Source organism: Ictalurus furcatus, chromosome 7 (assembly GCF_023375685.1).
Source record: "Ictalurus furcatus strain D&B chromosome 7, Billie_1.0, whole genome shotgun sequence".
Lineage (NCBI taxonomy): Eukaryota > Metazoa > Chordata > Actinopteri > Siluriformes > Ictaluridae > Ictalurus > Ictalurus furcatus.
In genome coordinates, this window is record NC_071261.1 from 9,322,109 (window position 1) to 9,349,075 (window position 26,967).

A 26,967-nucleotide genomic window follows, 5' to 3' on the forward strand; every position below is an offset into this window, starting at 1 on the left:
TATCTTGCCCTGTATCAATTTAAATAACCTAACAAAAAAAAGGATTTCAAAAGAAAATAGAGTCTAACCTGACTCCCTAACTGAGGCAAAAACAGCGAACAAAAGATAGCCCCAAAAATAAACGGCACCCAACCCCTACCGCTTTCCTGATAGTTAGAGAATAAATATTTACAATAGAAGATATTTACAATAGAGGCATTCACTTAGCCACAACACAAGACAAAAGAGGGGAATGGGACAACACAATATCCTACCACTCACTACTTTCACTTGTACACAATACAACAAGCAACCGATTTCAAACACCAGGAAAAACATTCACTACTCAATCATACGCACGCAATCACAGACACACCACACATCCGCATTCCTGTCGACATATCGTTTTTCTGCCTTTTTAAGAGGCACAATCTTCTCTTCTCCAATCCCTGTGCAGCACGTCGAATTAGGGCGGCGCGCCCTGTGAGAGTGAAACGGGGAGGGAGAAAGCGAGAGAGAGCACACACACAATACGTCTCCTGACGTAACTATATATATAATGTGTGTGTGTGTGTGTGTGTGTGTGTGTGTATGTATATGTATATATATGTATATATGTGTGTATATGTATTATGTATGTGTGTGTGTACATAAGTATTGATAATGCTTCTCTTACCAAGTCTGTGTCCCTCTTTTAGGTGAAGACGATGAAAACCTCACCTATTGTTTATGGCACAGTAAGTCAGTTTTTGCTCTATGGGGACCATGAAGGCGACGTCTATGCCACTGGAGGGCATGTCCAAATTGTAGTGGTAAGAGAACACACTGTATGTCTGATTTGTGGGTAGCTTTATTTCAGTATTTCAATTATCAGTCTGTATAGGATTTCACTAAGCTTTTTTTGTGATTGTTGCAGCCAAAAATGCTTGATTTTGCTGCTGCTTTTTTAAAAATTTGCGATGCAACTTGTGGAGTTCTTTGTGCTTTTTTTTTCCCAAAGAAAACTACTTTAATTGCGATGGCACAAAATTGCTTTGCAGAGGCTTTCGCAGTGTTGTTTGTTTGTAAATGAGACATTTTAGCTGTACTCATGTTCGATGCACATGAATTGACGAGGGCTTTGGCTGCATGTATGTTGGGATGACATACATTAGCAGATTAATACTAGTAGTGGAATGGGAAGCAGGACATGTTATGCATTCAGTAAATGAGAGCCAGTGAGGGGAAAATATCCAGCAACTATTTTATTTAACATATCATGTTCAGTTGTTCAGTCCATACACTGTTTTATGAGCAAAATTACCCCCCCCCCCCCCCCCCCCCCCCCAAAAAAAAAAAAAACAGTTACGCTTTTGCTGGTTGCAGTATCACAATAAAGGTAGAAAAAGATATGACATCACTTGTCTTGGTTTCATTATTTACATCACAGAAGAGTGCATATATCCCTCTATCTATCCATCTGATATTTGGATATAGTCATGTGCTCCTCTTGTATAGTGTGCAGAAAGTAGGGGCATGCAAATATTAAGAGTTCCTCAGACAGACTATACCTGTACCATGAATTTACACGATCTGTTGGTTTCTTTACAACTGGAAGTTACTAGCTGGCAATGAAAATCATTACCATTCATTTTAATTAACATCCAAGTATTAATAGAAAAGTACAACATTTTACCAGTTCTGTTAGACTTTTTCTCTCATTGTTTTGTTATTACTGATCTACTTCTCCCCATCTTTGCTCTCTCTCTGTCTCTCATGAGCTGTCATAGCCCAAGTAGGAACAAAGTGTTATTTCTCAGAATGGATTAATAAGTAAAATGCTATTTTTAATGGTACAGAATATACTTGGGCCGTGTCAGTATACCTGGGTGAAGCACAAAACACATCTTCTGAAAATACATGTGCATAACACTGAGCATGTGTCTGTAGGAACCTAAAGAGGTGTACAATGAGGTTAAGATCATCCCCATTACTAAGATTGACAGACAGGCTTCAAATGCTGACATCAAGGAAAACATCGAGAAGGAACTGGACAAGTAAGTGACTAAAATTTTGTCTCTAATCACTTGTTCCCTCTTGTTACGTTTTATCTTTTGGATAGCACTTGTTGATATAATGTCACTCACAGTGTCAGGATTTATGAAGTGGTGGAAAGGTAGCTAGAATTCTTATACAGTTGTGCTTATGAATTTACATACCCTTTGCCGAATCTGCAAAATGTTAATAATTAAAATAAAAATGTTCAAAAGTTTACATCCCCTGGCTCTTCATGTATCGTGTTGCTTTCTTGAGCATCAGTGAATGTTTGCACCCTTTATTATAGTTTTGTATGAGTCCTTCAATGGTCCTCAGTGTGAAAAGATGGATCTGAGAATCATATAGCTACTGTTGGAAAGGGGCCAAATATGCAGAAGATGCTGGAAAAGCAAAGAATGTGCAGGACCTGGAGGGTTTTTCTGAAGAACAGTAGGCAGTTTAACTGCTCAGGACAAACAGGGGACTCATGAACAACTCTCACAAAACATAAAAAAACAGTCGTTGATCATCCAGGTAACGACACACGGTATTAATTATCAAGCATGTGTTTTTCAACTGGTTCATTTGTGTAAATTCAGTTGTGAACTATATGTAAATATAGTCTTGTGAACTATATGTAAATATCTGTTATGTGAAATGGCTTATTCAGGACAGAACTAAATAAAAACAAATTGCAATTTTAATTATTTTAACATTTTGCAGATTCTGCAAGGGGTATGTAAAGCACATCTGTATAATGTACACTCACTGTCCACTTTATTATGAATACCTGCACATTCATGCAGTTATCTAATCAGCCAATCACGTGGCAGCAGCGCAATGCAAATAAGCATGTAGATACAGGTCAAGAACTTCAGTTACTATTCACTTCAAACATCATAATGAACAAAAGCTCTATGAGCTCTGAGACTTTGATCGTGGTATGGCCGTTGGTACCAGATGGGCCGATTTGAGTATTTCAGACACTGCTGATCTCCTGGGATTTTCACACACAACAGTCTCTAGAGTTTACACAGAATGGTACAAAAAAACATTGCATGAGAGACAGTTCAATGGGTGGAAACGCCTTGTTGACGAGAGGTCAGAGGAAAATGACCAGATTTTTTTCAGCTGCTAGGATGAATATTGTAACTCAAATAAGCACTCTTTACAGCTGTGGTGAGCAGAAAAGCATCTCACTATGCACAAAAGATCGAACGATGAGGTGGATGGGCTACGACAGCAGACGACCACATTGGTTCCACACCTGTCAGCCAACAGGAATCTGAGGTGATTCTGGGCAAAGATTCACCTATTCTGGAGTTGAAGATTAGAAAATAAAAAGCACCTGGGCTTTTCCCAGTCTTCAGCTGTCTAGTATTGACGCGTCTGTGCCCACGATGGCCTCGGATTCTTGTTCTTGGCTGACAGGAGTGGAACCTGATGTGGTTTTCTGCTGTTGTAGTCTGTCCACCTCAAGGTTTGATGTGTTGTGTGTCCTGAGATGCTTTTCTGTTCACCACATTTGCAAAGAGTGCTTATTTGAGATACTATAGACAGTTTTGAGCTGACAAAGTCTGGTCATTCACCTCTGATCTTTCTCATTAACCTGCTGTTTCAGCCTGAAGACCCCCTGCAGACCATGCTCACGGGATGTTTTGTTTTTCACACCATTCTGTTTAAACTCTGAAGACTTGTGTGTGAAAATCCCAGATCAGCAGTTTCTGAAATACTCAAACCAGCCCATCTGGTACTGATGATCGTAGTTACAGTCACAATGGTCACATTTTTCCTCATTCTGATGTTTGATGTGAACATTAACTGATGCTCTTGACCTGTACCTGCATGATTTTGTGCACTGTGCTGCTGCTACATGTTTGGCTTAATGAATAACTGCATAAATGAACAGGTGTAAAGGTGTTCATGTTAAAGTGAACAGTGAGTGTATCTTCACTATATTGCCATGCCTAAACACTGCAGTAAAAGCATAGATGTGTTAAATTGTATGACTGAAGTCTAGTTTGTAGTCTCGGAAATTACAACTGGTAATTATGCCAATCATTTTGTCTTTGTCGTAGACTTCCTGATAAGTTGAGAGTCACATGGCCAAAGAAGAACCCATGGCCTGAGAAAGATGTTAGACCAGCTGGGACTCCCATGGGTACATACATGCACACAGACCTACAAACACCAAATTCCACATTTAAAGACCTTTACATTCACATGCATACATGTATTCTCATACACACAATATGGCCAACAGTTTGTGGACACCTAATGATCACACCTATATGTAGGGTTTCCCCAAACTGTTGCCACAGAGTTGGAAGTAATTGTCAGGTAGGGTGCATAATTGTTTTTAATGTTCCCTTCACTGGAACGAAGGGGCCCAAACCTGTTTCAGCATGACAAATCAAAGTCCATGAAGACATAGCTTGCCAGGTTTGATGTGGAAGAACTTGTGTGGTTTGTACAAAGCCCTTACTTCAATCTCACTAAACACCTTTTGGATGTACTGGAACACTGATTGCACCGCAGGCCTCCTCACCCAACATCAGTGGCTGACCTCAGTAATGCTCTTGTGGCAGAATGGGGAAAATCACCACAGCTACGCTCCAAAATCTAGTGGAAAGCCTTCCCAGAAGAGTGGAGGTTATTATAACAGCAAAGAGGGACTAATTATGGAATGGGATGTTCAACAAGCAGATATGGGTGTAATGCTTAGGTGTCCACAAACCCGAACAGAGGACTAATTATTGTTAATAACTAATAACATGTTCCACTTCTCCAACTTCAGGACCAATCAAAGTTGAGATTTTGAATAAAAAAGGGGAGACAATGTCACGGTGGCCGGTATCCAGTGGTAATTCCAGGAAATTCCTGATTGACCTCAAGGTGGTCTGGCACTGTGAGTAAATTTATTATTATTATTATTATTATTTTTATTGAGAGAATATTCTACCTTTTTAGTAAGTTCTATATTGGTGTGTTTTAGTCTATTCTTTTATTCTGTTTACTCACAGCTCCTGACGGGGATATCACAACCAACTCTCACACTGGTGTGCACTCCAAGTGGGAATACTGGTTCAGACCAATGGGTAAAGACCTAATTACACCATCAGAATATACACACATTCCCACCTGATGTAACGTGTTTTACGTTTGTTTAGTGAAGGGTTGCCCAATCTTATGCCTGTTGGGAATGAAAACATGCACCTACATCAGCCCTGTCTGGATAAGTTTGGACACCTTAGTTTTAGTTTGACTTGGCCTATGCTTACTGTCATATTAAACAAATTTAAAACGTTGCTTTCTTTATTGTAAATACAAATGTTTGTTCTCAGATAACCTCTACATTTTTAAATGCATTGCGGCATGAAATGAGATACAAGTCCCCTCTGAAAGTATTGGAATGGCTATACACTGAAGACATTTGGGTTTGAGATCAAAAGTGGAATACTAAACTATATATCAGAATTTCAGCTTTCATTTCCTGATATTTACATCTAGACATGTTCGACAGCTTGAAACATGGCATCTTTTGTTTGAACCCACCCATTTTTCAAGTAAATAATATCAACATTCAAGAAAAAAAGGAACATGTGACTGATTGGTATTTCTTGTTGACCAGGTGTGGCCTGTTAGATTGATTGTTTAAAAAGTTAATAGCCCTGCATGTCTACTCTTGGTTTGAGCCCTGGGTTTCACCTGACTGCAATTGTGTTAAAAAGGATAAACCAACATGAAAACCAGGGAGCTATCTATGGGAGAAAAGCAAGGCATATTAAAGCAGAGAAAAGAGGAAAAATTAACCAGAGCCATTGCGCAAGCATTGGTCATAGTCAATACCACAAAGAAAATGCGAAAAGGAAAAAAAAAAAGAAAGAACCTCTGGTGTACTAACAATCGCACATCAAACAGGTCAGCCAAGGAAAGCAGCAGTTGATGACAAACATTGTGAGTGCTGTGAAGAAAAACCCAAAAAGAACAGTCAGTGACATCACCAACAACCTCCACAGGGCAGGGGTGAAGGTATCGCAATCTACTTTTGGAAGAAGACTTTGAGAGCAGAAATATAGAGGCCATACCACAAGACACAAACCACTCATTAGCAGATTGATCAGGCCAGATTGAAATTTGCAAAAAAGTACAGATGAGCCACAAAAGTTCTAGAACCAAGCTTAACCTCTACCAGAGTGATGGAAAGGCCAAAGTATGGGGAAAGATAGGATTTGCTCATGATCCAAAACATACAGGCTCATCGGTCAAGTACAGTGGAAGTAGCATCATGGTTTGAGCTTGCATGGCTACTTCTGAAACAGTCTCACTGCATTTTATTGACGATATTAGTCAGTGGTTTGCCAGCTTGATGTTATTGCAAGCATGGGCTGTGTAACAAAGTGTTTAGTGTTATTTACGTTAAGACTGTCTGTTCCAATACTTTTGGTCACCTTAAATTGATTTGATCTCCCACCAAAGATTCCATGTTCTAAGCTGTTTAACACATCTAGATGTATATGTCAGGAAAAGAAAGGTGAACGAAATTCTGATCAGTCGTCTCATATTCATCTTTTGATTTCAAACCCAAATGTCTTCAGTGAAGTACAGTAAGTACTGTAGTATAGCAAAAACAAAAGAATTGGCCTTGCCGTTCCAATACTTCAAGAGCGGACTGTATGTGATGCTTTGTCATTTTGAGGCCTTTTGTACTCTTCGTTAAATAAATTCTCAGTTTTTATAATTGTCTACAAAAATTTCTTGCTTGATGTAATTTATGTTTTTGTGTTTTCAGAAAATTTGAATAAGCTGGGGACATACACACTTCATCTGCAGACTATACTGAGCGACGGTGATTCCCCAATGACTGAGTGGGCTGGAACACAACTGCCCCGTTATACACTCAACTTCAGTATTAAAGGTAACTCGGATTATTATTTTGAATATCTGTGCACGTTAATTGTTTTCTGTGCTTTTATAATTTTTTCATTATTAAATAATTTATTCATTCTATATTTATTAAAACCATAGCATCCATCTCACACAAGAAAATTTTAAGGAGCCGATCCCAGTACGTGTCTCTGTCAATCTGACACTAGAGGCCTGAGACCAAAAATAATTTATTCATATGGTGTTTTTTTTTTTTCCTTTTTTTTTCCCTCTTTTTCTTCTTCTCCCTGCCTCTGTGTGTCCATGTGCATTCTCTTCTTTCTACTCTCTCAGAAGGCAGTGCAGCAGCTTTCGTGACGGGTGTTGTTCCTTCTCCTGTTCAGGTGGGGGTACCCTTCCCGTTGCCTCTGCAATTTACAGATGAATTTAATCATCCAGCTCAACCTCCTTCTGGCATAAAACCCCAGCTTGAGTGCAGGTAGGGTGCAGAAAATATACAAACAAATGAATACTTTCATTGAAATTATATATTTTTTATTTATCCCAGAGACAGACCATTAGCAACTGACTGATTCATTTTGCAGTTAACCCTCCTATTATGTTGGAAAAAAAAAAATACATCCATTATGTTATGGGTCAAAAAGGCTTCCACAGTTTAAATAAACACGAAAACAGCAAAGAACAGCTTAAAATTATAGTAAACTTTTATTATGGCTTGTCCGAGACGAGCCATAATAAGAAATATTTGCATAGAAGTTCAAGACCTTAAATGAGGAAAAAAATGTCAGAGAGATTAACCAGTACAGTATTTCAGACATCTCACGTGTGGAAATGGGTCCCATGACATAATAGGAGGGTTAAAAGTACAGAATCCATATGTTACTTTAGATGACTTGTTTTCTAAATCATTCTTGTCTTTCTCACTAATGAACATACATATTAGTTCATTGACTCTGAGCTATGAAGAGACAACTTCAAAAGATTCTACTTTCACCATACAAGACCTGAAAGCCATGGGTAAATTAACCGACCATCAGGTCAAGGTCAGTGTGTGTTTACCTATTTGAGTTATTAGACATTGTTTGCTTTTACACTGTTATTACTTTACTAATGTAAAACCTACGTATCATAAACCTACAGCTTCATTGTTGGGTGCTATGTAACCGTGGCATTTAAATGGTGCTGTTGGGTTTTGTGTTGATATTTAACCCACATATGCTATTGACAGATACACACTGTAAAGGTAATGATCCCAGGCCTCAACCCAGAGTCCCAGACTTTCCAGATTAGTGTCCGTCCAGGTAAGTGTACACGCTGTGAAATACTAATTAAAACAACGAAACCATGGATAATGTATAGTATATGCTCATGGATATAGCTAAATAATTTGGGACCACTTGAGATCGTTTTGCAGTCATTTATTAATATATGACACTTATTTTACTAAGATTTTTAATTTTTTTTGTAATTTGTACTTACAGACAATGGGAGTAATATCTGTAGTTTAAGTATCACATGCTCTACCATTTACATTTTAAAAGCATCAATCTTTCACCCAGTTTTAAGCTATGATTAACGTGTTACTTTATTTATCTTTTAAATGAAGTGCACACGGGCAAGTATCCTCCTTTCTTGAAAAGTTTTTCAAATAAGATTTTGTGACGGTCTTTCCTTCTGTGTTCACAAGGCCCTCCGCACCATCTGGTGGTGAAGCCTACCGATGAAGTTTGCATAGAGAATGGCACATCAGCAGGATTCAGAGTCGAAGTTCAGGATGAGTTCCATAATGTCACGACACATTCCAGTCTTATTGTCCGCTGCCAGGTAACATTTCCATGAACCATATACACTCCCCAAACAGTTTCAATTCCAACATCTGTTTGACTGAGCCACTGTTGAAGCCGCTGTAAAATCCTAAATATACTGTACTTGACTGTAACTGCGTCACAATAATTTCATTCTATATTGTCCCATGTTTAAGTACACTTCCACAAGTAAAACTTGTACATTTAAGGCATTGTTCTGTCCAGAGAATACCCACAATTTTTGTCCAAATTTATTTATTTATTAATTTTTTTGCTTAACAACCAAAGCTTACTGTTACCAGACTTTATTGCCTGGCAGAAGAATTGTTTATAGTGAATATTTTTACTAATTAAAGTAACACTGGATTTTATATAATTGGCAAAATCACTCTACAACATCTCTTGTGCCAGAATGCTTTATTAACTTGCTTATACTTGTGATGGGATTTTCAGGTAATTTTGTTGTCAAGTGCTCAGTCATATTTAAAAGAAAAAGAAAGGGGAAGGGTGGGGGGTCATCAGTTACTTGGAATTTGAAATGTACACGTGCATAGCACCTGTATGAAATTATTTCTCCAATTTTATAACAGAAACATAACATTTCCATTTGCAGGATAAGTGGGGGGGGGGGAGCGGGCAGCTCAGAAAATAAACTAACCAACCAAGCAATTGTTATTTAAGTAGTACAGTAATTAAAAAGCTCGGTTTTCTGTGACAGACTGAGACTTTTAGTAGCAGCATTATGCTGTGTGTTTGTAGCACATACGGTGAGGGAAATAAGTATTGAACATGTCAACATTTTTTTCAGTAAATATATTTCCAATCAGGTTATTCACATGAAATTTTCACCAGACATCAGTATTAACTCAAGAAAACCACACACATAAAGAAGTCCAACATTAAAGTCCATAAATAAAATTGTGTAATGAAGTGGAATGACACGGTATTGACAAAAAAAAAAGTACTGAACATGCTAACTGAAATTTATTTAATACTTAGTGGAGAAGTCTTTGTTTGTTATGACCGCGTCAAGACGCTTCCTGTATGAAGAAATTAATGGGCCGCAGTATTCAGGTGTGATTTTGGCCCGTTCTTCTAACATATTGTCTTTAAACCTTGTTCAATTGGATTCGAGTCAGGTGATTGACTGGGCCAAACACCTTGACTTTTTTTCTCTGAAACCAATTGAGAGTTTCCTTTGCTGTATGCTTTGGATCATTGGCAGTGGAGGCTTAGCGGTTAAGGTCACTGATTGGAAGGTCGGGGGTTCAAGCCCCAGCACTGCCAAGCTGCCACTTTTGGGCCCTTGAGCAAGGCCCTTAACCCTCTCTGGTCCAGGGGTTCTGTATCATGGCTGACCCTGCACTCTGATCCCAACCTCCTGACATACTGGGGTATGCAAAGAAAAGAATTTCACTGTGCTCTAATGTATATGTTATCCATAAAGACTCATTATCATTATTATCATTGACCTACTGTAAGGTCCACCCACGTCTCATCTTCATCATCCTGGTGGATGGCAGCAGATTCTTCTCAAAAATCTCCCGGTAAAGGGCTCCATTCATCGTTCCTTTAATTAGATGAAGTCTGCCAGTACCATGTGATGAAAAACAGCCCCACAGCATGATGCTTCCACCTCCAGACTTCACTGTTGGTATAGTGTTTTTAGGGTGATGTGCACTGCCTTTTCTTCTCCAAACATGGTGTGTAGTATAACAGACAAAAAGTTCAATTTTGCTCTCGTCTGACCAAACTACACTCTCCCAGTATTTCATAGGATTGTCCAAATGAGTTGTAGCAAACTTTAAATGAGCTTCGACATGCCTTTTCTTTAGTAATGGAGCCTTGTGAGCAGTGGAGTGCATTGCCTATTGTTTTCTCTGTGACGATGGCACCTGCTGCCTCCAAGTGTTTCTGGAGCTCTTTCTGAGTGGTCCTTGACTCTTGGTCTACTCTTCTGACTATTCTTCTGACTCCCTGGTTAGAAATCTTGTGAGGAGCTCCTGTGCATGGCCGGTTGATGACGGAGTGATGTTGCTTCCACTTGTGGATAACGGCCCCAGTGGTGTTTACTGGAGGATTTAGAAGTTTTGAAATACATCTATGTTCGATTCCATCAATATGTTTCACAACAGTAAGGTTGTGAAGGTCTTGGGAGAACTCTTTGCTTTTACCCATCATGAGATGTTTCTTGTGTGACACCTTGATAACGAAAAGCCTTTTTATAGACCATCGATTTACTAACCCAGCTGATATAAATATGCACAGATAGGGGGTATAATTACTTACGGATTTCAGCTGGTTCCTTGCCTTAGCTTGCCTTGGAGAACTGCTTTTTCTTAGTGTGTTCAATACTTTTTTCCCCTGTGTCATTCCACTTTATTACATATAACTTTATTTGTGGACTTTAATGTTGTGAATTCTTAAATTTTCCGGACTTGAGTTAATACTGATGTCTTGTGAAAATTTCATATGAATAGCCTCATTGGAAATATATTTACTGAAAAAAAAAATTTCCCCCACTGTAAAACAAGCAAGGTAAATATTTTCTATACATTAAGCAAAGATTAGCTTTTATTTATTAACGTAGCTTATAAAGGAAAATACCTTTTATTAGATTTTATTCTTTCGTTATCTTATTTATTCATGCACAGCAATGTTTTATGTCTCTGATGTATAACTGCAGTCTACTTAAATCCTAAATTCTGCTGGATTTTATTTTGTGTGTGTAGTTATTCGGAGCCTCTGATTTGCCAGCTGACACTGTTGACTGCAGTAATACTGGTTCTGGTTTGCTGCTAGCAAAACCAATACAACTGAAGAACGTCACCACAGAGCGCATCCTCACTGCAAAATTTGGCATTCCTGTAAGACTTTTTTTTTTTTTTTTTAAACAGCTATACATATCCTTTGCTGTATTCAATGTTTTAAAAGTTATGTTTGTTTGCATTGTGATTTTTATACTGTGTATGATGCATGTCTAAATAAGTGTGAGCAGCACAAAGTGCCAATCATTTGAGAATGTTTCTAGATAAACTAATAATAAGGAAATAGTGGGGTTGCCCGGATGAACTTTGACTCGTATGTTGATTGTAACTTTATACCACGGTCAGCATTAGAACCGTATATACCACAGGTAGTTCCGGTCAGTTTAATCACCGTTTGAAATTACTGCGCCAGCTATATACAACTGTAACCATAGTAACACCGTTAAACTCGCAGCTTCATTATTAGTAGAGATGCGGTGCAGATGCAGGTAATTCACACACGCACAATATCTCTCTCTCTATTCATTCAAATAAATGTAATCTTATCACACTACTTTATCTCTTTATGGCAGTTTGTGGTGATCTGTACATGTGGTTAGTTCTGAAGTTACTTCTGTAGTGAATTCTCTGCAGATATCCATTCATTTATATGCGATTATGTGCTTAGAATCTGAAGGCTGTGGCTTGTGTGGAGAGAAGAATTCGTATTTTGCCAAGCACCCGTGTCTTCCGTATAGAGGTCTACAGGCAGGAGGATGATTCGGATGATGTCATGGTGCTTCAGAATAAGGAGTGTATTAACTGGACAGCAGGTGACACACTCGGGAGTTTGCGCTTTAAACTCTATGATGAGGGGGGAAGGCAGGTGGCTTTAACACAGAGACTTGCCCATAACATAAAGGTAGATGTTTGTGTATTTCTTCACTTTTCTGTCCACATATGTAAAAGAGCTGTAAAAGTGATTAAAAGGATTTAAGGATATACATGTGTGTATTTAGGTGAACTGGACTGCAGATCTTAAAGCTGCAGAATTGGCAAAGGGAAGACTACCATGTGTGTGTGTCCCCACAAAAACAAATGGCGAACAGTTTTATCAGGTGGCATTTCAGGATCAGCACACTGTTGACACATCCTTTACCATAATGTAAGACCCACATATTAACACCCACATCCAACCTGAAATCAAACAATATTTTTCCCGTAGCGTCAAGCTCCTTTTTGTTATGTTGTACACAATTTGTACAGATGCAGGTTATTTCTGAAAGCAAGTTTTGTGTGTGTCTGCGTCTTTTGTGTTTTATAGCCCACGGCCGGATGAGCCCGAGCGGTTGAAGGTTACTCTCAGTGAGACAACTGTCAGGATGAGCGAAACTCTGTCTGCAAATATTTGTAAGATCTCTCCTAAATAGTCATCCAACTTAAATATTTGGACATAAATATTTTTAAGTAGTTATACACTGACTACAATAACAAAACTTCATCGCTGTTGAGTATACTATTGCACACTGTTTAGTCTTTTTTTTTTTAGTTTCAGTTCTAATATTAAATGAATCACCTATTTAACTCAGGATCCATTTAATGTGTGGCAAAAAAAACAAAACAAAACAAACCCTTCATGTGGTGAAATTTTCTATGTTTTCTACTATATGGCGTTCTAAAAACAACAGATTTCTTCTTAAAATGGTCTAACTGTAATTGAGGTTGAAATTTGTGGTACCTCCAGAGGTGAAAATCTCTTTATGGCAGCCTTTAATCATTGCCTTCAGGATATTCAGAAGTCCAGTCAATTCATTAGTCCAGTCCAAGTCATTATATGTTTAACAATATTTATTTGATATTAATAAATAAATGCTTTATTTATATATATATATATATATATATAAATAATATTGATATTAGAAATCATTCTGTCTACATTTATAAACTAGAGTAAGAATTCTCAATAACTGTCTCTGTATTATCTTGGAGGATAAAAAAATTCCAACCCGTTTTTAAGTCGGTAGCATGCCAAAGGCTCACCTACTTTAGAGAGAGTTTCTTAAAGATGTTAATGCATGTTATGGAATGTTTTTGGCTGTTTACTAGAAATCAGGACTGCAACATCTGACAGGTTTTCCCAGACTGCCAAACACGAATAATGGCTACACTTGAAGAGTATTATAGGCTAAGTTTATCCAGAGATGTTCTATTTTTGGTGTGTCAAACATATGGCCTTTGGGCCAGGACCAATAAAGTTTCTAATCAAGTCCTTCAAATAAATTTAGAATCCATGATCTAAATAAAAATTGTCTTAAGGACCATAATTGAATTGAACGATTTTAGGGGGTAAAATAAAAAGAGGTGGTCTCTGGCTACATCTACATTAATCTCCAAAGTGGATAAATTTGAAAGTTTTCACGTTGTAGTGTGGACAGAGATAATGGAGGCGTTCAATGCAAATAAATGACCACATTTAAAAGGAGTTGTTAATGTTTTACTGGTCTAAGAAACCGATCTTTTTGGTCCGGCCCACATGACACCGGAATGAGTATCATGTGGCCTGTTGCCTAAAATGAGTTTGACAACCCTGTTCTATTTGGTCTTATGTTAGTTTTGATAATGGTTTAATTAATTGATGGATTTTGTTTTCCAAAGCCGAATTAAAACTAACAATTGTTACATGCTTGTATTATAATGAATTGTTATAATCAAAATAATCATTAATAAAAACGGTGTTTCACTGTAGGCAGAATTCACCCCCCTGTCCCAACATCATCAATTTTAGTTATTTAACCTTAGTTTTCCTTTTTCTTACTGTAACCTTTTATAGATGTTGAGGTGATTGATCAGTATGGCAATAAGACAGATGCTCTAAATGCTGAGAGCATGAAAGCAGTCAGTGTGTCTGCAGATAACCTTGATGAATCCGCCCTGAAATTCGACTGGCAGGTATGAAATCTAGCAGTACCTTGTGTCCAGCAGGAAGAATTTGATCAGTTATGTTGAGGCTTTATGAGTCCTGATGAAAGTGGCTAACTGCACATAATAACATATCTGACAATAACAAGTTGCTTTCTTGATATTAACTGGATTGTTTTTTTTGTTTTTTTTAATTGCAACATAAAAATGTTGTAGTTTTTAATGCATTATTAAGCATTAAAGAAAAAAAATAAGCCTGGCAGCAATATGCTTTTGTAGTTTTGGTCCCATCCAGGAACTCTTACATCCCTGTATATGTTAAGCTTATTTTACATTTGTCTGTGGCTATCTTTGTATGTCTGTGTTTAGACCAGTACAGGGACAATGGTGGTGACAGGTGTTCGCTTTGCAGAAGGCCTCCCTGGTCCAAGGCAGTTGTGTTTTAAGTACCAGAATTTTAATGGGTTTGTCAGTGTAAATGTCACTGCTGGACCACCGACAAAAATCACTCTGCTGGAGGCACCAGAACTGGTAATTAACACGTGAACTGTCAGTAAAGCTATAAAAATGTCTTCCTCTTGCACTTTCTCATTCAATTTATCTTGAAACACATGCAGACAATGTTTAAAAAAAAAAAAAAAAAAAAAAGTATTTTAATTTTTACGTTTTTCAGTTTCATTTGTCCTTGACTTTTTGATGACTTTAATGACTGGTAATTGATGCTAAGGATGAAATCTACTGAAGTTTATTGAGTGCTTTTGTCTGTCTGTAGCCATTATGCGTGTTAAATGGACACGGTATAGCCACTCCATTCGTGCTACAGTTATGTGATGAGTGGGGGAATCCTGTTCCAGATCAGCGTGTTGTCATAGCAATAAAAACTCTGTCACCACAGCTCAAGGTATCTCCTAATATTGATGTACTGAAATAAATGTTTTGGCTTTTTTTTTTTTTTTTTTGGCTGAAAGCTAAATACCAATTTTATTAATTATTTTTATTATATACTACTAATAATAAAAGCTCCAAAGATCAGTCATGTGCAATGCAAGCATCACTCGGGCAGTAGTTCTGGCTGCATTTCTATAATAACAACTTAAACAAGCATGTAATTGCTTCTGGGAAATGATTAGAGGGTTTTATGCTTTGTTTTCTCAGTAACATAAACTGCATTTAAAAAAAAAAAAATTATTTTTTTTTTTAGTGTTGTTAATTTCAAGAGAGAACTAACTTGTTGATGTTCTACAACATTAGAAATAACTATAAATGAATAAACATGTGACAAATCATTCTGTAATTTTAATTTATTGTAAGTGCTGCCAAATTACTGTGGTATAAAAGGAATATAATACTTTGGGTTGTGCTACTATAGGAAAATAATCAACGAGGAGATGGTGTGATGCAGTCCATTACCAGTCCATATTTGATTACAGCATGCTCTGTCATGTTTTATTCCTTACGAAAGGGGAGACTTACAGTTAACTTGGAATTGTATATTTTGAAGAATTCTGGTATTTTAATTCAAAAGATCAACATAGCATAGCTTTTTAAAATGAAAATTGTCCAGTATATCCTACAACTAAGTGTATCTGTTGGTGTGTGTTTGGGTGCTGTAGGTTAAATCTTCGGTGATGTCCCAGCCTGTGGATGCAGAAGGAAAGGCCAGTTTTATACTGGAGACCATAACTGCCATGATGTGAGTAGAAACCAGCATCACTCAAAGCTGTTTCCTTTACTGTTTCCTTTACCATCCTGCCTATTAACCATTAACTTCTATTTTTCTGCATTAAAAAAAATTTTTTTTTGGTTTGCTATCTGCAGAGGAGACCATGAGCTGGAGTTCAGAGGATCCTTTAGTAGAAACAAGACTATTTCTGGCCCAGTTGTGAAACTGTGTGTGATGCCTGATCCCAACAACCCTGTTAGGCTTTGTGTCGAATACGACAGTGAAGCCATCTTAAGAGCTGGAGATCTTTTCCCTGGTGTGTATTCTCCGCATAGGAAGATATTGTCGTTAAGTATTAAAAGTGCACACTCTAAGTTGACCTGGTTATTGGCTTTGTGCATATGCAGTGTTCAAAGTAACCATACTCTCTGAAGAGGGTGGACCTGTGAAGAACGTGAGTCCATCCAGTCTGTCCATGCTGCTGTGGCAAGGCTTGGCTTCAGGATCCCGCCCTCCAACTACGGTGAGTTACACAAAGAAAGTCTTCGAAATGCATTGCTACTGTAGTCGCATATAATGGTTGAACTGTCCTGCTCTTAACAATACTAAAGACATCTTTTACTCAGAAAAATACACATTTGAAAGTCTTCTAAAATGTCTCACCAGGGAAAATCCTAGAATTCTTATTGACTATTAAAGTGAAGGACCTTATATAGGTGCTGCTGCTGTTGTTGTTGATGACACTGTTCAAAAGTTGTAATATTGTATTGTTGTAATACTGTTTTAAAAAAAAAAAAAAATGAACAGAATGTCCTATTTGACCTACCTTGATCTTGCCATGAAAATAGCCATTGATGCTGAATGCTTTGCTTTCAGGCAGTAGCACTTAAATGTAGTAAACCCAAGGACAAGGAAAATGATGACCACTTTTACTTCAGGTAACGCATGTTGCGAAACTAATATTACAGATTTACTATGAAGTGTATTAGTATGAGATGATAGACATCAACCCCCCCCTAGTTTTGAAAAGCATCCCACGGTGCTCATAACATTATTATTATTCTTTCCAACCAATTTTTTAAAAACGAACAGCCACATTTCTGATCTTTTGACTTGTGGTTTTCGTGTTTGATTTGTTCTTTGTAAGTGAAAACTATTTTATTGTCCATTTTATCTCACAGAGATAAAGAGATTCCTTCCCGAGTGGGGAAGTACATGTTGCAGTTTCTTTTTGCTGTAGAAAATGGCAAGTCTCTCTGGAGCAGTCAGGTGAGCCACTGAAATACTCTACCTGCATATTCATTATTGGCTACCAGCTCTCCCCAAGATAATATCCAAAATGCACATGGTAGTATTTACTATACACACAAATTCTGTACATTGTGGACGTTCACAGCCCTAATTGTTGAATTTATAAGGCATTATGACTAAGTATACAATCATTAGCATACAATCGTTTAAATTAGACAGATTCTCTTATATCAATACATTTCGTGGCGCACACGGCACTACGAGAGTAATGGATGGAATTTTTTTTTTTTCTCTGCCCTATCAGATTGCTCTGGACATTGTTGCCAATAAGCCAGTCAAACTCGTCCCAGACACTCCAGCTTCAACTCCTGTGGTCTCCAATAGCAGCACACTAGCTAATCGCACTCTTCTTCAATTCCTATGCTTGAAGATTATGGTGAGTCGGTTGAGATTTATTAGTAAAAGGGTTTAACACATTGAGTACACCTCCATTTAAAAATCCAAATTAAAATAATTCTGACCTGAAAGTGTCCTTTTTAATACACCTGATATCATTGTGATTAATTAATAATTTTTCCCCTATATGTCTTAATTGCTTCATTGTTTTCCATATTTTTTTTTTGCTTCACTCCAATATTGTGTCCACTAAATGAATGTGGGATTGACTGAGTGAGGAGTTAAGATCCGACAGAGAAATTTGGTCCTTTTATGAACTTACCCCATGTTGCTTCTTGCGCATTGATGATGACTGCCTATTTTATGTGTGAAATTAGTGTCTAGTGTTTGCCCCCAAAGGGAGGAAGAAAACTTGCATTTAAATATTGAATACTGAATCCAGTGAAACATGCCCTGCCTACCTCTACATTTATAACCTAACATACTTATGGAAAAACAGCATTACTGACACATTTAATAAATCAATATGTTTGCAATTAGAAATGAGTTATCACTTTGATTTATCAGTCTCTGTCTCATCACCTGAGGTAAAAATCATTTGCCGCATTTAAACACAAACATCATCTATTCGCTTTCCCCTTCAGTCAGTTTTGCTCTGCTTACTAAAATGAACTTTCTAAACGTCTTCTTATTAAGTCATTGAAACATTTTAAACTTTGTTTGCCGTAATCACAGACTGTAAACACTTTTTCACTGTGTTGATGTGATCGGAGACTGGCTTGATTTAGACTTGTATCTGTTTCGCTATGCTGTGTAGCTAATCAGTAACTTGATCAAAGCCTGACATTCAATGCATGAGAAAATCATGCTGAACTAGCTCAGGATTTAGAGACCTTTAGGTAGACTGACTGTATTTAGCACGGCATTTGTTAAAACCGGTATGACCTGGAACGAGACAGTCAAGATTAGAAAGTAGAATAAATAAAAACATTTCCAGTGTTTTGCAAAAATATTTGTTTTCTTAAAGTAGTTGTATGTATATTAGTATATTATATTATAAGTACGTTATTGACATAAAAAAAAAAATGTGGTCAGACTATTTTACATGAATTTTGTGTGTGCGTGTGTGTGCGCTTTTCCTCACAGGATAAGCACAATAACCCAGCTGGTATGGGGATTAATGGGAAGGTGATTCTGACTGTGACAACTGTTGATGGTGATGATGCAGAAGGTCTTCCCATGTTTGAGAACAAGGCCAAGAGTCTAACATACAATCTTCTTAATGGGGAGACTCGTATCACTGTAAGTGTGAGGGTGGGGGTAATATATTACCGTTGTTACTTTGATTAGATGAATAATAGCACTTAAATTCAACTTAAAATTTTCAGGGCTCTGCTAATATGTTGGAGCCTACTTCATAGTTGGCTTAAAAGCAACTGTCCACCCTGAGACACATTATATTTGTTGAAGTATTAGTGATTAGCTTAGAGATTCCGGTGCTGATTTGTCAGTCAATACTGTATTGTCGTTATCTGTTGAGGCAGTGTGACAGCGCAGTTACAATACATGTTATTACGAGAGAAATTTTCAGTGATCTCTAGCAGACGGGATAACCCTCGGGTTTCACTGTTACTGTAGTTTAGAAAACCAAAAGAGCAGGAGCTTCTTTAATCACTCACCATATGTCCGCAGCATTCAATATCATATTTCTGAGAAATTGTAGACTTGGGAAAGATAACAAAAGTTGGACTCCCAAGTTCCAGATTGCAGTGCCAGCTGTATGAAGCAGTTGTTCAGAGTTAGGTGGCGTGACCAGCAACAAACCCAGCTCAGCTATTTAGTGATCTATAAAATATCTAGTATGATCTCTGTTTGAGCAAAGTGTACAGATGGGAAGGAGAGAGGGCTGGACAGACTGGAGACTAGGTAGAGCTGAAGCAAGGGCTCTGGTGCTGCAATCAGAAGGTAGTCGGTTGTCACTGTGGGTAATGTAGTATAAAAATTAAAGACAAAGTGAAAATAGACCAGCATATCAGTGGAGAACAAAAATAGCCAACTCAGAATTTCATTATAGCATAAATCTTGGACTCCATTGGAAATAACATATTAATTAGAAATATTGATGTCATTCAGGGTGGATTTTTAGGACAAAGTGCATCAGTACAGTGTAATTCCTACATGCATATTACCATTAATTTATCTTTGTCAAAGTAAGGGTGTGTCTGTCTGTCTGTCTAGGAATTGGCACTTATGGAGAATAGTCCAGGGGCTGATGGAGCCGTGTACACACTCCAATTTCGTCCAGTGCTTGAAGGCCCTAAATCAAACCCCACCATCCCTCCTTTTAATTTGCCCTTCAGATTCTACAATGGTCAGTGTGCAGAGTCAAAACCTCACATTTGCTGAAGCATTAGCTGCTTATTATTATTATTATTATTATTATTATTATTTTTTTTATTATTATTATTTTTTTTAGGTCTTTGGGGCAGTTTTTTGCAAATGAATGAAAAATTTTGAAACTGTCTCTCAGGTTTTATGGATTATTCACTATAAAGATCAGATGTCTCAGACTATACACCTGTTTGCACAGTGTGATGCTGTCATGTTGACCTCCTAATTTAAGGCTGGAAATGCAAAGTATCTTGGGGTCTCGCTGCGCTGACATAAAATGGAGAAAAGAATTATAATTTTATGATTGCCACAAGCAAACCTTATTGTCACAGGCGACCATTTAGGCTATTTGACCAAGTATTCAATGGAACAAGACCAAGCAGTTTTAGTCTAGATTAAATCTAATGTGCGTTTACATTGTATCTTTGTTATTTTACACAGTTTAAGTAACAATTATTTAATAATAATTATTATTATTATAAAAGGATCATGTGCAATTTTTTTTTTTATTTGCATCATTTAACAGGTAAAGAACTAATTAACCATTCATTTGTATTTCTTTAAATAGGTGAATATTGGTGGTTTAAATGTAAATATACGCGTTTGTGTATTTTAGATGCAGAGAACCAGAAGGCTATGGCTGCCATGAGTAAGAAGAAAGACCAGCTGTCACAGTCTATTGAAGTCTACAAAGCAATTTTGGAAACCAACAAACAACTCACAACTGAACTCAAGGGTATGCACTAACTTGTGTGTTCATATGCTTGTTTTATGTATTTACGTGGAGTAGTCCCAGTGTCCTGAACTAGTCTCGATTTGTTTGTTTATTTTTAGGTCAAGTGCAAGATGCAGTTAGTAAAGAGGCTCAACTGAAATCGGAGCTCAAGAACAGTGGCATAGACATTTCAAAATTAACTGATGTGCGTAAACGGAGATTTCTCATTCTTTATTCACACGAGTGTAAAAATCTTTGTATTCCCCAATATGGGAAATTATTCAAGACTAGTAGTCTAGCTATGAGTGTGTTCATGAAGAATGTAAGTTCTGTTCTTTCTTTTGTTAAATGCAGTTCAGAGTTAGATGTGTTATTTGTTAAGCTGTTTAAGTGTTATTCAGAAGACCTGACTCCAAAAACTGAAAAGCATTAACCCTATCATCAAAATATACCAAATAAAAAATCAGTTTAGTTTGATATCTTACGTTCATGCAGCATATTTAATGGTAATGAATCACAAGTTATGGATCATAGTCTTTTTCTAAAACCAACCTATATTGTCTTTTCCTGCTTATTTCACATGAGCCAGTTTTTCTTGAAAAAATGTTTGAACAACAGGGTTTCCAGTATGTTTCTCAAGCTTCAAAATGACTTGGGTAACCATATTAAACACCTTGTAAGCTGGAAGCACATTGTCTTTGTCTTTGTGTGTGCTTGTGTTTAGGTGGAATCGGTTGAGAATTTAATTGATCAGATGACTGCACATTTGGAGGTGCTGCAGAATCTGCCACGTCGAAAATGTACCATGCCTGATCCATTCAGAGGCAGCCATGATGTCCTAGGAAAGGTGTGTGTGTGTGTGTGTGTGTGTGTGTGTGTGTGTGTGTGTGTTAATGTTGCTGCCTGAGATTTAGAAATGAATGAGAACTATTTGTTTTGGTTTATAGATAGCACACCTGGCACTGGTGAAGGATGATGATGCAGCAAAGGTCATTTCCTGGCATATTCTTGGTGACATGGACTGTGTGGTTACTGTGACAACAGCTGCAGCAAAAAAAATCTACGATGACACAAAAGGACGACAACAAGTCATGCCCCTAGAAACAATTTTCTGGAAACCAAATAACAGGTACGTCCACAAGAAATATCTGTGTATATAAAGGATGATGTACAGTCCCCTCTGAATAGATCAAACGATGGATATGAGACGAGAGTTTAGGATTTCCGTTTTCCTGGTGTTTACATCTAGATGTGTTAAAATAATAAAACATTGACCCTTTTGTATCAGACCACCCAATTTTTATGTGAGCAAAAATATAGAAACAGATAAGTCTTGCAGTAAATAACACTTAATATGTGGTTGCATATCCTTTGCTTGCAATAACCGCATCAAGCCTGAGACTTGGTGACATCACAAAGTTGTTGGTTTCTTCTTTTGTGATGCTTTTCCAAGCTTTTACTGCAGCCTCTATCAGTTGTTGTTTCGGAGGGTTTCTCCCTTCATTTTATTCTTCCTGAGGTGAAATGTATGCTCAATTGGCTTAAGGTCTGGTGATTGACTTGGCCAGTCTAAAACCTTCCGCTTTTCGATGAAGCCCTGATGAAGTTTGTTGAGTTGGCAGTGTGTTTTGGATCATTGTCTTTCTGCATGGTTAAGTTCCTCCCAATTAATTTGGATGCATTTCTCTGTAAATTGTAAAGATAAAATGTTCCTGTAAACTTTTCATTCTGAAATTCATTCTGCTGCTACCATCATGAGTTACATCATCAGTAAAAATTAGGGAGCTTGTTCCAGAAAAGGCCATACAGGCCCAAGCCATGACACTACCTCCACCATGCTTGACTAATGTATCATGAGCAGATCCTTTCTTTCTCCACACTTTGGCCTTTCCATCACTTTGGTAGAGGTTAATCTGGGTTCCAGAACTTTTCTGGCTCAACTCTTTCTTTGTGAATTCCAATCTGGCTTTCTGTTTCTTACTGCTCATGAGTGGTTTGCATCTTGTGGTTTGACCTCTATATTTCTGCGCTGGAAGTTGTCTTTGAATGGTCGATTGTGATACCTTCACCCCTGCCCCATGAAGGTGGTTGTTCACCTGTTTTTGGGGTGTTCTTCTCAACTCCAACAATGTTTGTCATCAGCTGCTGTTGTCTTCTTTGCCGGGCCTGTTCCATGTCTGGTTGTTTCACCAGTGGTTTCTTTCTTTTTCAGGACCTTCCAAATTGTTGTATTGGCTCTGCCCATTGTTTGGGCTCTGATAGATTTTTCCCATTTTTCTCTGCTTCACAATGGCTTGCATTTCTCCCATAGACAGCTCTCTGGTCTTCATGTTTGTTTATCCTTTTAAACAACAAACACGGGCAAAACTTAGGACGCAAACCAAGAGTAGACATTCAGAGCTATTAATTATTTAAACAGTCAATTTAACAGGGCACACATGGGCAGCAAGAATAATATGTTCCAATATTTTTGATCAATTGAAAAAATGGGTGGTTTCAAACAAAAGGTGACTCGTTCGAAGTTGTTTAACACCTCTGGATGTAAATATGAGGAAACGAAAGATGAAATTCTAATGTCATCTCATATTCATCTTTTGATCTCAAATCCAAATGTCTTCATTGTATAGAAAAAACAATAGCATTGACCTTGCTGTTCCAGTCCTTTCAGAGTATGTCCATCGGGTAATTTGTTGCAAAATAAATTCCGACAGTGAATAAAGGCAGCTAGCAGTGGAAGAATACAAGAGAAGTGAAACACTTAGCACTGAATTATTCAGTTTGGTGGTGCATTTTATCCTGAAATTACACACCAGCCATAAGCTGTAATTCAACTTGAATAGATAAAAAGAATGATGTGTTGCTCTTTAATAAATTGCAGTGATATAAAGAGAATAAAACATTTTGCGACATACACACAAAGCGGTGGTGATGCAGTCTTCCTTTTTACGAGACCTTTCAGCTTCACAGTAAAAGGACATGTGCGTGGTCTGCTCTAGCAGAAGAAATCTGATTAACTGACTTGGAAAGATGGCATCCTATTACCGTGCTGATCACTGAATTCTTCAGTATTGCATGTTCTACTGCCAGTGTCTGTATATGGAGACTGCATGTCTGCATGCTTGAGTTTTTGCTCCCATTAACAATGAAACTATTTTGCCAAACCCTCTATTTAGAAGGGGTGTCCATTCTTTCAACCTTGTTGGGCATGTTGAAGATGTATTCAAATAATCTTTTGTTAACTTGTACATAGGGTATGAAACTCTGTAGTAGCCCTGATTTGGGGGTGAATCCAAGTGCACACTTCACAATTTTAACCCAGATTTCCCTGTCACAGACTCATATTGGGGATCTACGACAATTCCCTGTTATCACCAATAAGTTGATTATTTTCTTTTAGCATGTTCTGAAGAGTCTTACTCCTTTTGTGCCACAGTAATTGGTTAACAATTATACTTCTTAAGTTATTAAAGAAGGACATGTTTATAGTTATAGTTGATTAGTTACATTTCATGTTGTGAAATGTCTGCAAGACGAGCTGGTTCCAATTATAGTTATCAGTTATGTTATGACCGCTATATACAGACATTTCTTCACCTTTGCCTAATCCACACTTTCTTTATCTTATGCAGAAACTGGAAAGTGCAAATTCTGTCCTGAAGACCCTTGTGTGTCTGACCTACTGCCGATAACCAATAGTTTTTCAAATTAATACTGAATGAAAACATAACACTTTATTACACCATGGAAATGTACTGTACTTTTTAAATGAAATAAATATATACATATTAGTATACATTAACAATTAATCAATATTAAAGTAAATAAAATATATACATACAAACTGAACCAAAAGTAACTCTCAAAATAAATAAAAATGGAGCCATACAAAAATGAATAAAAAACACTTCAAATAACACAACAAAATTTGTCAATGACCGTTTTTATTTCACCTCTAGAGGCCACCCTTGTACTGTATAATGACAGTGGACTCTTCTCGGCCGCTCCCGCAACAGACGAAACCGGGAAAAACTATCGGTGTTTTTTGCTGATAACTGATAGTTCCAGCAATCAGTTATCAGTGACGATTAATTGGCAAAACTGATCAATCGGTCGACCTCTAGTTGCAAAATGCTGACACCTGAGTAAATGATATTTAATCGTCTCCTCCATCTCCTTACAGAAAACTTCATCTTATCAACAATTTCAAAATCTTTGTTAAAAAACACTGCTTCTTAAAAAATAATAATAATGATTGGTTTAATAGGTTATATGGAGCATCCATCATACAGGTCCCTGTGAATGAGATTTAGATAGTTAGATAGTACTCTTGGCCTTAAGTTTCTAGTTTTTCCTCATGTTATTGGTCACTGATTTTGTGTGTGTGTGTTTTTTTTTTTTTTTTTTTTTTTTTTTAGGCCACTGCCCCACATCAAGAATGGTCAAAGTTTGTTCCCTCCGTTAGGAAACCCTGTGTTTGCTAGAGATCTGCTGTTTTTTCCTGACCATGCCGAAAGCTGCAACATGGGTGAGTTCTCAGAGCAATGACTAGGCTCACACATCATTTAGCTTCCTGAAAGCAATAAATGATGGACAGATTTAAGTCAGAGCTGAGTCATTAATTCCCGTTTGAGTCATCTAGGGTTGGTGATGGGTTTGAATGGGTTAGTAGCTGTAGTATTCCCACTGTGTTAGGTTTTCATAGCATTTGCCCTTTCTGTTGTGTGATGTTATGCAGCATGATGTGATGCTGTGTGTGTTTAGACTCACTTCCCCTCCCAGATTGTTTCCAGATGACAGCTCCAGCATGGGGGCTGCCATCATTTGCTTCAATGGCTGGGGTTAATTGTGTTCTGGGGAGTACAGGGATAACTTGAACTAGAAAATGCTGCACGTATACAAGTGTTACTCTGAAGGAGCCCCTCGAGTCTGGATTCTGCACTGATGCACAATAGTGTTCTTTGTCTGTAAATTTAGATTTGTGTGTATGTGTGCCATTCTTTGGGAATTAGATTTCAGTAGTTACAGATGCTTATGTTTGGTATTTACAGGGTTTCACAGTTATGTTTATGTATGTAGAAAATGTGTTTTTTTTGTTTTGTTTTCTTTTTTTTTCACTCCATTCTTTGCCACAGTACCTTTTTCTGTTTTCTGACAGAAGTAATAAATATTATAGTAACAAAAAGGTTATCCCCATGTTTGTGCATGATAGTCATTACATAAACTGCCTTTCAGGCTCCAAATTTGGGCACCAGGGATTTCAAAATGGTGTGTGTGTGTGTGTGTGTGTGTGTGTGTGTGAGAGGGAGAGAGCTTGTGGTAACGATTTGTTTGTTTGTACAGTCTTCACCAATGTTCTTGGAGACACCATATTAGTGGATGATTTGGATTCCGCTAACCATTACCGCAAGAGGGTAAGTATATATTTGTGTGTGTGTGTGTGTGAAGGAAGATTTTTGTCCTTAAATGTCATACCACAAACAATATACAATTTATGCTTAATAAAATAATTAAAGTGCTGCCATTTTTAACCTGATGAGAACCTGCTGGTGTGGGAACAAAATCATTTGAACCTAATATCAAAATTGTATTGAATGCACATAGGCCTGTGTCCATAATCAATAATCAATTAACCAAGCTATTGCATTGGTTAATTGATTAACCTCTACCATTGTGATGGAAAGCCAAAGTATGGAGGAAAACATTTCTGCTCATGATCAGGAACCTGCAAGCTAATTGGTCAAGCATGGTGGAGGTAGTGTCATGGCTTGGTCTTGCATGGCTGCTTCTCGAATGGGCTCACTAATCTTTATTGATGATGCAACTCATGATGGTAGCAGCAGAATTAATTCAGAAATCTACAGAAACATTCTGTCTGCTGGTTTACAGAGAAACTTGATCTTCATGATGCAGCAAGGCAATGATCCAAAACACACTGCCAACTCAACAAAGGACTTCAGCAGTGGTAAAACAGTAGAAGGTTTTAGACTGGCCAAGTCAATCACCAGATCTTAACCCAATTGAGCATACATTTCACCTCCTGAAGAGGAGACTGAAGGGAGAAACCCCCCAAAACAAACAAAAACTGAAAGAAGCTGCAATACAAGCATGGAAAAACAAAAGAAGAATGCAACAGTTTGGTGATGTCAATAGGTCACTGGCTTGACGCAGTTGTTGCCTGCATGGGATATACGACCAAAT

The 26,967-nt window shown here is 37.5% G+C and overlaps 1 protein-coding gene across 4 annotated transcripts in view; it reads left to right on the plus strand.

The window, feature by feature from the left end:
- The window catches only part of smchd1 (structural maintenance of chromosomes flexible hinge domain containing 1), a 54,644-nt gene that overhangs the window by 18,276 nt on the left and 9,401 nt on the right, over window positions 1–26,967 (plus strand). For 2 of the 4 annotated variants that reach the window (XM_053628275.1, XM_053628277.1), the window contains 31 exons: window positions 678–791; window positions 1,909–2,015; window positions 4,074–4,156; window positions 4,793–4,903; window positions 5,019–5,093; window positions 6,788–6,913; window positions 7,216–7,360; window positions 7,826–7,925; window positions 8,111–8,183; window positions 8,570–8,706; window positions 11,420–11,554; window positions 12,123–12,356; window positions 12,454–12,599; window positions 12,759–12,844; window positions 14,265–14,383; window positions 14,723–14,884; window positions 15,126–15,254; window positions 15,967–16,046; window positions 16,172–16,332; window positions 16,424–16,539; window positions 16,893–16,954; window positions 17,198–17,285; window positions 17,572–17,703; window positions 18,810–18,965; window positions 19,902–20,034; window positions 20,671–20,790; window positions 20,889–20,974; window positions 21,494–21,616; window positions 21,717–21,898; window positions 25,185–25,294; window positions 26,110–26,180. In XM_053628275.1, coding sequence (XP_053484250.1) covers window positions 678–791; window positions 1,909–2,015; window positions 4,074–4,156; window positions 4,793–4,903; window positions 5,019–5,093; window positions 6,788–6,913; window positions 7,216–7,360; window positions 7,826–7,925; window positions 8,111–8,183; window positions 8,570–8,706; window positions 11,420–11,554; window positions 12,123–12,356; window positions 12,454–12,599; window positions 12,759–12,844; window positions 14,265–14,383; window positions 14,723–14,884; window positions 15,126–15,254; window positions 15,967–16,046; window positions 16,172–16,332; window positions 16,424–16,539; window positions 16,893–16,954; window positions 17,198–17,285; window positions 17,572–17,703; window positions 18,810–18,965; window positions 19,902–20,034; window positions 20,671–20,790; window positions 20,889–20,974; window positions 21,494–21,616; window positions 21,717–21,898; window positions 25,185–25,294; window positions 26,110–26,180 — 3,702 coding nt within the window. Of the gene's footprint in view, window positions 1–677; window positions 792–1,908; window positions 2,016–4,073; window positions 4,157–4,792; window positions 4,904–5,018; window positions 5,094–6,787; window positions 6,914–7,215; window positions 7,361–7,825; window positions 7,926–8,110; window positions 8,184–8,569; window positions 8,707–11,419; window positions 11,555–12,122; window positions 12,357–12,453; window positions 12,600–12,758; window positions 12,845–14,264; window positions 14,384–14,722; window positions 14,885–15,125; window positions 15,255–15,966; window positions 16,047–16,171; window positions 16,333–16,423; window positions 16,540–16,892; window positions 16,955–17,197; window positions 17,286–17,571; window positions 17,704–18,809; window positions 18,966–19,901; window positions 20,035–20,670; window positions 20,791–20,888; window positions 20,975–21,493; window positions 21,617–21,716; window positions 21,899–25,184; window positions 25,295–26,109; window positions 26,181–26,655 lie in introns of those variants that run through there. The other 2 variants (XM_053628276.1, XR_008386265.1) reach the window with 2 other exon arrangements.